This window comes from Crocuta crocuta, unplaced genomic scaffold (genome assembly GCF_008692635.1).
Source record: "Crocuta crocuta isolate KB4526 unplaced genomic scaffold, BGI_CrCroc_1.0 scaffold53, whole genome shotgun sequence".
Lineage (NCBI taxonomy): Eukaryota > Metazoa > Chordata > Mammalia > Carnivora > Hyaenidae > Crocuta > Crocuta crocuta.
Window position 1 is genome coordinate 1915285 of NW_027529432.1, and position 12407 is coordinate 1927691.

The 12407-nt window shown below is 59.8% G+C and overlaps 1 protein-coding gene across 1 annotated transcript in view; it reads right to left on the bottom strand.

The window, feature by feature from the left end:
• Positions 1-2316: 2316 nt before the first annotated feature.
• CDC42BPG (CDC42 binding protein kinase gamma) overlaps positions 2317-12407 on the bottom strand; it is a gene marked incomplete at its 5' end in the record, with an annotated part of 17786 nt that continues 7695 nt past the window's right edge. The window contains 19 exons of the mRNA XM_077759589.1: positions 2317-3702; positions 4693-4778; positions 4901-5024; positions 5213-5330; positions 5479-5599; positions 5726-5810; positions 5898-5995; positions 7089-7688; positions 7788-7850; positions 8702-8918; positions 9609-9893; positions 9976-10114; positions 10417-10517; positions 10806-10865; positions 10959-11057; positions 11160-11212; positions 11490-11578; positions 11662-11810; positions 12259-12373. Coding sequence (XP_077615715.1) covers positions 3646-3702; positions 4693-4778; positions 4901-5024; positions 5213-5330; positions 5479-5599; positions 5726-5810; positions 5898-5995; positions 7089-7688; positions 7788-7850; positions 8702-8918; positions 9609-9893; positions 9976-10114; positions 10417-10517; positions 10806-10865; positions 10959-11057; positions 11160-11212; positions 11490-11578; positions 11662-11810; positions 12259-12373 — 2659 coding nt within the window. The remainder of the gene's footprint in view (positions 3703-4692; positions 4779-4900; positions 5025-5212; positions 5331-5478; positions 5600-5725; positions 5811-5897; positions 5996-7088; positions 7689-7787; positions 7851-8701; positions 8919-9608; positions 9894-9975; positions 10115-10416; positions 10518-10805; positions 10866-10958; positions 11058-11159; positions 11213-11489; positions 11579-11661; positions 11811-12258; positions 12374-12407) is intronic.

Below are 12407 nucleotides of genomic sequence, written 5' to 3' on the forward strand. Positions count from 1 at the left end.
GGGGCTCGAACTCACAAACTGCAAGATCATGACCTGAGCCGAAGTCAGACGCCCAACTGACTGAGCACCCCCCCAGGGGTCCCTAAGTTCTCCCCTTTTTAAAGGATACCAGTCGTATTGGATCAGTGCCTTCCTTCATGAACTATTTAACTAATTACATCTGCAATGACTCTGTTTCATAGGAAGGTCATGTACTGAGGTATTTGGGGTTAGGACTTCAACATGAATTTGGGGGGATCACAGTATATCCCATGAGATTGTCATTAGATGGTATTGTTGAATCAATGTTAAAACTCTTAAGACAATAACAGAGGCTTCTGGTGGCTCCTTATTCCTAAGAGATGTCCCTGAAGTATTTAGGGGCTCAGTTCAAGATGTCTGCAACTTACTTTCAAATGGTAGCAGAATACACACCACATACACGTACATATGTAGATATTGATAGATATGGCGGTAAAGCAGAGGCAGCAAACTGTTAACAATTGGTGAGTATAGGGGAAGAGTACAAGGCGCTCATGCTCTTTTGATCTTTTTGTAGGTTTGAAATTTGTCAACAAAACATTGGGAGAAAATACATTTTTTTTTGTTTTTTTTTAAGATTTTTGTTTTATTTTACTTTATTTTGAGAGAGGGAGAGACAGCATGAGCAGGGGGGAAGGGACAGAGGGAGAGATAATAGAAAATCTCAAGCAGGCCCCATGCTCAGTGTAGAGCCCAACTGATGCAGGGCTTGCTCCCACAAACCTGGGATCATGACCTGAGCCAAAACTGAGATGCTCAACTGACTGAGCCACCCAGGTACCCCTGATTTTTTTTTAAAGATTTTATTTTTGGGCCGCCTGGGTGGCTCAGTTGGTTGAGTGTCTGACTTCAGCTCAGGTCATGATCTCCCAGTTTGTGGGTTCAAGCCCCTCGTTGGGCTCTGTGCTGACAGCTCAGAGCCTGGAGCCTGCTTTGGATTCTGTGTCTCCCTCTCTCTGCCCCTCCCCTACTCATGCTCTGTCTCTGTCTACTAAAAATTAATAAATGTTAAAAACTTTTTTAAAAATTTAAAGATTTTATTTTTATGTAACCTCTGTGCCCAATGTGGGTCTCAAACTCACAACCCCGAGATCAAGAGTCACATGCTTCACCTTCTGAGCCAGTCAGGCACACTGGGAAAAAGTTAATTTTTCTCTTAAAAAAATTTTTTTAACATTTATTAATTTTTGAGGGACAGACCACAAGCAGGGGCAGGGCAGAGAAGAGAAGGAGACACAGAATCCAAAGCAGGCTCCAGGCTCTGAGCTGTCAGCACAGAGCCTGACATGGGGCTCGAACCCACAAACTGTGAGATCGTGACCTGAGCCGAAGTCAGACACTCAACTGACTGAGCCAGCCACCCAGGTGCCCCAAAAGTTAATTTTTCAAACAAGTGAAAACCTTTTGGCTCAGTCATTGCTGGGTATCTGGGAGGCAGTCAGTTCCCCAATTTGGAGAAGACGGCTGGGGACCGTAGCTCGCAAGAGCCCTCAGCGTCCCTGCTCTGGGCCCTCTCTTTGGGGTTCTGCATCTCAGGGGGCAGAAGCAAACATTTCCTGAGTGGGCTGAAGGCATTTTACACTCGTTGCACCAAAATCTTGCCAGGACCTCCCATGAAGTGGGTTTTATGATCCCCACTTACAGATGGGAATATTGAGGCTTAGAGAGGTCGGGAAACTTGTCCGTGACCGCACTGCTAGACTAGAATTCAGGTTGTCTGACTCTCAAGGCTAGAGTTCCCTGGGTACCCTCCAACCCCTGTCTCCAACTAGATGTGAGACTAGGGCCCTTTCTTGGTACTTTCCCCCATTTAGGGCTGGCCGTGAGTCTCAGGGCGCCAGCTCGGTGCCCCAGGGCTGCCCTCCACCGGCTGCAGTGACTGAGCTCTAGGGTCCTTGGCTGCTGCTGCTGGTGTCTGGATGAAGGGAGGCAGGAGACGGAGGAAGGGAGCAGAGTGAGGTATGAGGAACTTGTTCCCTGCACTCGCTGCCTTTCTGCTCTGCCATAGCCAAGGCCTACTGAGCCACAGCTCCTGCCAGGTGACACCACTGCCTCTTCCTGCAAGGTGGCCTGGTGGCGGTACCAGCTTCCCACCTGCCACTCCTCGGCGGAGTTCCATTAACACGCCCACACTTTCGTAAACTGTCCCTTTGCTCCGAAACTCTCCCCATTTGCATGTGTTGTATGATTCCTGAAAATCCAGGGGAGACCACTCAGTACTGCCCGACATCCCTATAGGTCCCTCCATCTCTGATCCCCCCCATTTTCTGAACGCCAGCAGAACAGAGCCAGGCATGGAGGCCAGAAGCTTAAAAAGTTGTCTTTATTGGTTTCGTACTGCCTCCCAGAGCATTAGGATCAATCCCTCCCGGGAATATGGCGTTTGAGGAGATAAATACTTATTTTGCCCCCTGCTTGTCAGCAGAGGGATGTTTAATAAAAATAGTAATATAATAACAATAATAGCGACAATGATCAATAATAAAATGCCCCCTATGAACCCCTAATACACAGGTGGTTGAAGCTTTGGGAAAAAGGACCACCCCCCTTTCCAGGAAGGGCCAAGAATGTGCCTGGAGACCCTCCAGTGGTCCCCATCAGGTGCCGTCTCCCACCAAGTAGCCTTTATAAATACCCTCCCTGTCCTGTCCCTATCTAGGAATTGTCTCCCACACCCATAACCCCGGGCGGATTAGATGCATCGTTGGTTGGCTCACAGGGTCCCTCTCTGTTCCCAACCCCGTCAAGCTCCTCCCCAGAGAGAAAGACCCCTCCCTCAGCCTATCAGTAGTGTACCAGCTCCCCTCAGCTCTCCGCTCCTCTTCACCGCTCCTCCTTCATCCCTCTCCTCCTGCTCCTCCTCCTGACTCTCTTCTGCCAGCCGCTAGTGCTGTCTCTTCTACTTCCGTCTCACTTCCTTCACCTACAGTCTCCTTCACCTACATCCTCCCTGCCCCTTGTCTATCTTCTTTTCCTTTGAAAAAAAATTTTTTTAAAAATATTTTTTAAAGTAATCTCTACACCTAACACGGGGCTCGAACTCATACCCCCTAGATCAGGTGTCGCATGCTCTACTGACCGAGCCAGCCAGGTGCCCCATCCTCCTCTCCTTTGGATCCGAGTCTGTCTTTCCTACCTCAGCCTGGAGCAGAGACTGGGGTATGCCCCAGCTCGGCCTCACCTAGGGGCTGGACAGTCCATAGCCAAGACCCCCAAGACCGCCCCCCCTCCCCCCACTGCTGCCAGAGACCCAGTCCTTCGTCCCTCACCCCGGCTCTTGCTTAAGGCATCCTGAAGCTTGGCACCGGAAAGGAGAACTTTGGCACAATTACCCCTGGACTCCAGGGGCAGAGGGGCCCCCAGGGCAGAAAGGGGGCCATTCTATTCCCAGTCGCTGGCACAAGTAGGGGCTGGGAGCCGAGGAGGAAGGCAGGATGATGGCTAGGAGTCAGGTCCCCTGGGTCCTGGGAACCCAGGCCAGCCTCTGAGTCGCTGTCCAGCCCAGGCCCTTCCTGAGTCCGAATTCCCACACATCCCGGGCCAGCCGGAGCATGGTGTTCCTCAAGCTCTCTGCTCACTCACGTCTCTCGGTCCTGGGACTGGGATGGGCCCTGCCAGAGGGTGTCAAGGGCAGCCCTCTGATTCAGGGGCAGGGGGCAGGCTCCGGGGCCGTTCTGAGACCTGGAGGGGGAAACAGAAGGAAGGCCCCTTTCCTCACCAGACCAGTGCCTCCCAGAGGCCTTCCCCAGACCCATCCCCTGCTGCAGGGAGGCCCTTGGAGGAGGCCAGGTATGAGATGGGGGTAAGGCTACATGGGAAGAACTCAGGGAACTCCGGCTTAATATCCCTTGAGCCCCAAATCAAAGTCCCTTTGTTCGTTTACTCTATTCTTCATCAGCTGACAAACATGCTTTACGTTAGGCAGAAGACAAACTTGACCTCACTCCCAAGGAGCCCACGGCTGGGGGAGGGGTAGTATCCAGAGAAAAGTCACTGGCACAGGACTGACAAGGAGGGGTGGAGGGAGCAGGGAGCAGGCCCTAAGATCACATTAGTGCAGAGCCTTGAGGGTGGCCCGAATGTTACTAAAACGGCATTCAAAGCAGGGGGACAGCAGGGGCAAGGGTCTGAGGGTATGGAAGAATGTGGCAAGTCCCCAGGGATTTGAGTGGCTTGGTGACGGTGGAGAAGTGGTCGGAGGGTGCATAGCGGCCTTCCCAGCTCCTCTTATGTCTCCCCTGTCCCCGGCAGGAGTGGACCGCTCCCTCCTCGGATCCCTCCACCTCAGGCTGGGCCTCTAAAGAGCTCCCCTTCTGTGGGGCTCCCCCCACGTGCCAGGCACCCTGCTGAAGTAATCATCACTGCATACAGCCCTCACTTATATAATGATCTCAAATAATACCCTCATTGTATAGATGAAATAAGCTCAGGGAGACTGGACATCTCGCCCAGGGCCACACGCCTGGGACGGTCAGAACCAAAATTTGCACCTGGGCCAACCTGCCTCTAGGCCTCTGCTGGGGCCCTCTGCGGGGCGAGTTGGCTTCCCTTAGGATCCAGGGCAGGGATGGGCTCGGCTTGTTCTCTGGCTGCAGGTCCCAGAGCAGGGCCTAGCACAGCACAGCGCTACCTGTCCCTTAACAGAGGAGGGAAAAGCCCCCACCCGCTCACCTGTATCAGGGAGTCTGCAGGGCTCAGAGATCCCTGCGGGCAGGACACGGACTCACTGGATAGAGATGTCCAAGGCTTCCTCTTCACTGCTCCGGGAGTGGGATGAGAAAGGGGACAAAAATCCAAGATCAAATTCGAGGAGTCCGAAGCGGGTGTAAACTTTGGGGAGGGAATACTGAGGCAGTGGGGGCGGGGCGGCTGTTCTTACTAGAGTCCGCGTCTCCGGTGTGCCCGTCGCTGCCCACGGAGGCAGGCCGCCTCAAGGCCTCCGAGAAGCTGTGGGGACGCTGCGGGCCGGAGCCGCGGGTACCTCGGCCCTTCCCTCCTGGAGCCTGGAGGGGATGGGTAGGGGGGGAACAGTACAGAAGGGCTGGGACGGCAGTGGGCTCCCAGCCTGGACGCGCTGAGATCCACGGGGCCCAGGGAAGCAGAGCGCTGCGTTTGCGTCAGGCGCGTCGGAAAGGCCGACGATTGGCTGAGCCTCTCCAGGGAGGCTTGTGATTGGTCCCAAAGAACTCACCCGGGGCAGATCCCTGGCGCTGGGCTTCCCGTCCGTGGGTCCCACGTGCACCAGGTGGTTGAAGTTGGACGGCGGTGAGATGAGCTTGGAGCGCACAAAGGGGTCCTTCAGCATCTCCCTGCGGGCGGAGGGAAAGTAGGGGCGGCGGCAAAGGGGACGGTGAAGGGTACGCCTCCGCCGCCCGCTCCGACACGGACGCGCCCCCGGGACTGCCCCGCCCCCAAGCTCGAGAGGCCCCGCCCACTCGGTGCACCGCACACGCGCACCTGCGCCGCTGCTGCCGCTGCTCCTCTGACACGCGGAAGAAGAAGTGGCGCTTGCTCTTGGTGCGGAACAGCTGACGCCGGCTGTTGTCGGTGAGGTCGGGGATGTCGAACTCGTCCTTCTCTGTAGGAGCAGCAGAGGGCCGGACGGTGCTCACGCGTCCCCAGGGCCCCGGTCGGCTGGAGCTCAGGGTCACACATGCACACGTGAACGCACACACACCCATACTCGTGCACACGCACTTCCTACCTGCCAGCCGGTTCCTGAGGTAGGTCAGGCGGACCTTCTCCGTGCCAAAGAGGAACAGGGTGCCCTCTGGGTTTAGGGGTCGCACCTGAGGCACCAGGCACAGAGGTCAGCCATGCTACTCGACTGCACCCCAGTCCAGGGCTGGGGGGAGGGGGTCTGGGCAGGCCCTCACCTTCTTGAGTGGCACCGTCTGGACCCATTCTGCTTTCCTTACATCAAACACATCGATGGAATTCTCGCTGAACACTGTCAGGTAGGGGGCCGCATAACCTGTGTGGGACAGAACACCGTGCTGTGCGGCCCCTGGCGAGGCCGGCACCCCTGCCGCGGGCTTGTTTCCGCCTCCGTGTCCCAGAAACACCCTGTGCCCAGCCACAGCACCCTAACTTCCTCGCCCAACCAGAGGACCTTCTTCTGAAGACTCCAGGTTGCCCCACCCAACCTCCACAACAAATTGGAGATCACAATCCCGAGCACTCACATGCCAGGCATAGTTCGAGCCACTTGGCATATTTTTTCCCCCTTTATTTCCCAAACAACTCTGGGCAGGTGGTACCATCATCCCCAATTTACAGATGATGGAATGTAACCCCAGAGCTAAGTAATGACCACGGTCACCCAGTGATGAGTGAGAGCTGGGAATTAGCCCAGGGCAGTCTGATTCCGATACCTACAGACTACATCCGCACTCTGCCCAGCCCAACCCACAGGCCCAACCCCAGAAGAGCCACGGGTTATGAAGGGAGCCCTGTCTGCCAGCCCGCATGCCACGACACCAGTTACCTGTGAGAGTGTTGGACTCCTGCTCTGTTCGTTCATTCATGCGTTCATTCGTTCATTCATTCATTCACTCACTCACTCATTCATTCTTCCACTCATAGCCCCTAAGGTGTGCTTCCCTGGGCTGGTGCAGGATGTGATGAAGAAACCAGGTCTGGCGCATTCTGCAGGCCCCCCGTGTACCAGACCAGTCATTACAGGAAGGTGCTAAGAGCAGAGGTCTGAACACAGAGGTGGGGGAGCAAAGAGGAACACAGAACCAGTGATGGGGGAAGGCGGGGTGGAGAGCTTGAAAGCAGTAATGCCGATGACAGAAATCATGGTGGTCATTTACGGAGAGCCTTCCAGCCCCAAGCCCCGAGGCAGCATTGGGGCTGGACGTGGTTAAGAGCTTGCCAGCTACAAAAAGAATAGTTTAGGCTGGGGGAGGAGCGTGAGCAAAGACAGGGAAGAGAAAGATCTGGCTCAGTGCACTGAGGGCAGAGCAGGGCGTGGTCAGGCACGAGGACCCTGTCTTCCGCTGACCTGTGTGATACACCATAGGCGCCCGGCCCCACCCAAGCTGGTCCCCCATGGGCCTTACCCCAGCCCGTGGGCACTGCCGGCCACAGCAGCTCATGGACGCGAGACTTGCGGCCTGCGCTGTCCACGTAGACCCCGGCCGCGGTGAAGAGCAGCAGGAACTCGCTAAGGCTGAGCTCCACGGCGCCCAGCGCCTCGCCCAGGCCCCCGCGGGATGGTGGCAGCTCCTCGGGCACCAGACTGGCCCCTAGCGCCACAGGTGCAGCCTCGTTGAGCAGCGGGTAGAGGGCGAAGGTCCCAGCTGCTCCCACGCACAGCCGGTCGCCCAGCAGCCCCAGGCTCTGCACGGGCGCCGGCGCCTGCAGCTCCCGGATGCGGCGCTGCCAGGGCCCCGGGCCTGGGCCCAGCTGGTAGCAGAGCACCTGGCGCTTCACGGCCACGCAGAGCACGGGCGTGCGGGCCTGCAGGATGCAGCCAGCTGCTAGCGTCTGGCAGCCCCGAGATTCGGGGATCTTGGCGCCTACCGCCTCCACGCTCTCCAGCTTGGCCAGGGCGAAGAGGCGCACGCTGGGGCCCCGGCCACACAGCACAAGCAGAAGCCCCGCGGCGGGGCTCACGGCCAGCCGCTGCACCCGCCGGCACTCGCCCACCTGGAAGATGTCTTCGGGGTTGGCAAGGGAGAGTGTCACCAGCAGGTGGGGGGAACAACGGCCCCATGCCCGTCCTCTCCCGTCCCCCGGGGTGGACCCCCATCCTGTACCATTTCTGTGCAAGTGAATCACAAACAGCCCCTCCTCGGTGCCCAGAGCGAGCCGTTCCTGGTCTAGGAGAGGGAGGGAGAAAATCAGGGGTCGGGGAGGCCACTGGGCAGCCGGAGACCACGCAGTCCGCCTGTACTTGTTGCGCCTCAGTTTCTCCGCAATCACACTGTCCCTCTGCATCTCTGGACGCTTCTCTCTCAAAGTCTGGGCTGGCTCTAATGGGGGAAGGCCCACAGGTGAGAAGCCCCCACTCTGAGTTGTGGGGCTTGGGGTACGTCATGTCACCTCTTGGGGCCTTGGCTCCCCCTTACGTAAAGTGGGGACAGTAACAGGTCCTTGCTCACAGAGCTGCTCTGAGGCTGAAGCAACGTAGGGCGAGGGTTCAGCTCACGGCGGTCCCTACTTAATAAATGCCTGCGGCCCCCAAGCTCCCGGCTGACACAGGGCCTGCAGGAGCCACACCATCCCTCCTGGGACCCCCAGTCTAAGTGCACCGGGAGGCCCCCAGCTCTCCAGGGCAGGCGCTGGCTCAGAGCCCCGGCCACTGCCAGGGGAAGCTGGGAGGCACTGCCCCCTCACTTCTTCCCCGGATGTCATCATGGAGGTCCCGCCACAGGAGAGAGTGTGAGGCTCTGCCACCTCCAGACTCCCTGTGGTCACTGGGCTGCTGGTAAGAGAGGCGGGACCGGAACCCTCATTTGTCTCTTGCTAAAGCCTTTGCTCTTTTCACTCACTTGAGACCCGTTTAGAAAAAGGAGAAACTGAGGCCTAGAGAAACGGAGTGGCAGAAGCCAAGCCCCCTGCCCCCTCCTTGGCCCACAGAGCCACGCCCAGGGGAGGGGCTGCAGAGGCTCCTCCCTGAGCCTGCCCAGGGCCATGCACCCCTAAGCATGTGGCTCAGCGTGTGGCTCACCGATGATGGCGGCGCAGAGCGCGTGGGGCAGCAGCGGCAGCCCGTTGTCATAAGCTTCCTTGAGCGTGTACACAGGCCGAGGCCTTGGCCGCGTGTCCAGGAGCAGCCGCTGCAGCTCGCCCAGCACCTGCAGCCAGCGCTCCCGCTCAGCCTCGCTCTCTGCCAGCAGCAGCACGGTGCACGTGGCAGGGGGCACCGCCAACTGCGAGGCCGTCACCTGTGGGCAGGGACTCAGGCTGGAGGGCAGGGGGCCAGGAGCCAGCCAGCCACCCCCCTCCCTCTCTCCACCGGCTGGTGATTCTTGGCACCAGTGTGAGCGGCCCGGCGCAGCGCCAGGAGCTGCCTTAGGGCAGGTGATGAGCCAGATGGAGCCGGGTGGTCAGACAGGCCCTGGACCAGCGCTGTGGTAGAAGGACCGGACATCCCCAGCCCAGGCCGAGAATGAAAGATGACCTCCCAGGGGAAGAGACATTTCTGCTAGTGCCCAAGGGATGAGGGGGGTGACCAGGAATGATCCAGGCTGGGGAGAATCTTGGGGGCTGGCTGGCCTGGGCTGCGCAGGGGAAACAGGATGTGAAGGGCCCACGATTACAGGGCACTCTGGGAACTGGAGAAAGCAAGGTGTGGTCAGAGCGGAAAGAGGCTCCAGAGAGAGACTGGAGAGGCCTGCGGGGTCAGAAATGTGAGGCCTCAAGGCCACGGTTAGGAGCACCCAGAGGGTGATGCGAAGCCACAGAAAGGTCCTAAACCTTCACATGCAGAAAGCACACGGTGCTGTGGTTTGGAGGCTACTGTAGCCGCCCCCGTGGGGGTCACGGGGGTGGGACGTGTGTGCGTGAAGAGGGCAGCCGTGGAGAAGGAGACAGAGAGAAGCGGCTGGAGCAGGGCCACGCAAGGGCGGACTCACCCTAAAGATGCGTGGCAGGTCCCGGGACTGGGCGTGGATCACATCAGAGGCCAGGACGGGGGTGGCTGAGAACTGAGGGTCCCTGGGAGGTCCATGGAGCTGGTCAGAGGTCACACTGCCCCTGGCTGCCCCCCCCCCCCCCCCNNNCAGGTCCAGGGCCTGTAGCAGGGCCCCGCTGGCCGGGCTGAGCCGTGGGTCAGGGGCATCGAACAGCAGCAGGCGGGAGTCGCTGAGGGCGGCAAACACCCGCTGCCAGCCCCGCCGGACCCCCGAGGGCCGTGGCACCTGTGGGAAAGGCAGGCATGGGAGGGCGGGCCAGGCTCTCGGCCCGCTCGTGCCGGCCTCCCCCTCCCTAGCCCCAGCTCACCGACAGGAAGCCCTCGTAGGCTGTGCCTGTGCCGGTTTCGGGGTGCACTCCCAGGGCCGTGCAGAGGAGATCAGGGGGCACGGGGCAGGGCGGGGCCTGGGGAGCACAGGCTGAGTGACAGAAGTAACCGCAGACTGTGGAGAAAGCAGGAGAGGCAGATGGTGTGAGGCTGGGCGGGGGCAGCCCGGAACCAGGACTCAGGTCCCCGCTGCCCTAAGGCTGTGGTGGCGCCTGGACTGTCACCAATTCCCCATCAGGTGAGAAAAAAAAAATACACACACACAAACTGAGCAGTGGGAGATGAGGCCCGGACTGAGAGGAGAGCCTGCACCTGTCAGGGGCCAGGCCATTCGTTCCCTCCTCCAGGGGACTGGGGCCGGCATGTGGGAGGCAGGTGTGTGTGTGTGGGGGTGGGGGGTGGGGGTGGGGGTCTCCCCAGCACAGCCCAGGCCCTGGCGGCCCAGGCCCAGCATCAGCGAGGTGCAGCGGAGACATTTGGTGGGGGATGGGAAGCTCCGGGGTCGCAGAGAGTGTGAGCCGGGCTGGCGTCAGGGGTGACATGCCGGTTACAGACGCCTGACCATGCCCTCCCAGGGCCCTGCGTCCCACCCCCGAGGTCCCCCTGAGGTGTCAGGTGGGACCAGGGAATGAGGCAGCGACAGCATGAACCCAGCCCCAGCGAGTCTGTCACAGCACTCAGACTCACTGCCACTGTCCTGGGGGTGGCCTGCCAGCCAGGACTCATGAACGAGGATGGACCCAAGCAGGTCCTGGGAGACCCACAGAATGGCTCAGTGCCCCTGCCCCGCCCCACCCCTCTAGGTGCAGACCTTTGCAGGAGGACCTTCTGCGGGAGCAGTGGTAGCAGCGGGTACTCTGGGGAACACAGCCTGCAGGGGAGGTGGGCAAGCAAACGGGTGAGGAGGGCCCAGGCAGAGCGCAGGGCCCACCCCCCCAAATACGGGACTTGGGCCAGTCCTCACCCCCAGACGCAGGCTGCGGCGGCCCTCCGGCCTCAGCTCGGGCTCCGTACCGGGCCTCAGGGCCTCTCCTGAGATGCCAGGGTCCTTGGTGGAATCCTTCTGGGGAGGGGTGGGGTGGGAGGGGAAGGGAGGTGTGGGAATCAAGGCCCCTGGCTTCTGCCCGGGACTCCTCCCAACCAGCCCCTGCATGCAAGCCCTTACCTCTGAGCTCCAGAGGGACAGGAAGGGAATCAGGGAGTTTGAGGGCTTAGTGTCTGCAAAGAGAGAGCACAGGTCACTGGGGGTGGGGGCCCTGGTCCAGCCCCAACACTTGTTCCTGGGGAGCTGGGGGCTGGCAGGAGCCTCAGTTTCCACCTCAGTAAGATGGGGACATGACGGCAGGCTGCAGTAGGTACCCACACAGCAGGTGCTGGGCGACACGTGGGTAAGTGGCAGAGTCTAGAACAGACTCTCATCTCCACAGTCCTGCAGGCTGTCGTGGGACTCCCCTTGGGGACCTGCTCCAGGCCAGGCGTGCCGACGGCCACTTACCCCCTGGCCCACGGGCCTGCAGCTCCTCCCGCAGCAAAGCCAGCTCCTGCCGCAGGCCCTGGTTCTGCTTCTCGGCCTCCTGCAGACGGCTGGGGGAGAAGCCGCTGAGGGCTCAGCATAGGCCCCCGCGTGGGTCCCAAGCCCCCCTCTGCAGGGCCTGCCTGGGCCTCACCTCTCGGCCTGCAGCCGGGCCTCCTGCATCTGCGTCAGCCGCTCCTGCAGGCTCTGCTTGGCCCGGATCTCGGCCTCCAGCGCCGACTGCAGCTCCAGCCTGGCCGACGCCTCCATCTTCTGTAGCCGCCGTGCCTTCCACTGGTGGTCCTGGCGGCCAGGGGGCACCCACATAAGATGCCCCCAGGCCTGGCTGCCTCAGAGGCCCCTCCCACCCGAGTACACTGCTGGCCACACACCTGGCCAGGCTCCAAGCCCTAGGTTGGCCCATGACCCGCTGATCTTTTTTTTTTTTAAATGTTTTTTTTATTTATTTCTAGGAGAGAGAGACAGCGTGAGCAGGGGAGGGTCAGAGAGAGAGGAAGTCACAGACTGAAACAGGCTCCAGGCTCCGAGCTGGCAGTCAGCACAGAGCCCGACGCGGGGCCCGAACCCACAAACCGCGAGATCATGACCTAAGTGAAAGTCGGAAAGTCGGACGCTTAACCGACTAAGCCACCCAGGCGCCCCATGACCCGCTGATCTTCTGTGAACTCAGTGTCCCCACCCGCCAGGTGAGGCTGCCAATACCCCCGCCCCAGGGTGTTCCAGGGCTCACCAGCGGCCGTGTGGGGAGCGTCTGGGTGCCCACGTTCCTCAGGGACTCCAGCTCCTCGGCCATCTTGGTGGCCAGTGCCTGCAGGTAGCCTCTTGAGACCTTCTCATCGTTCACCCTGGTTGAGACAGGGGGCTCCGGGTCATGGCGTG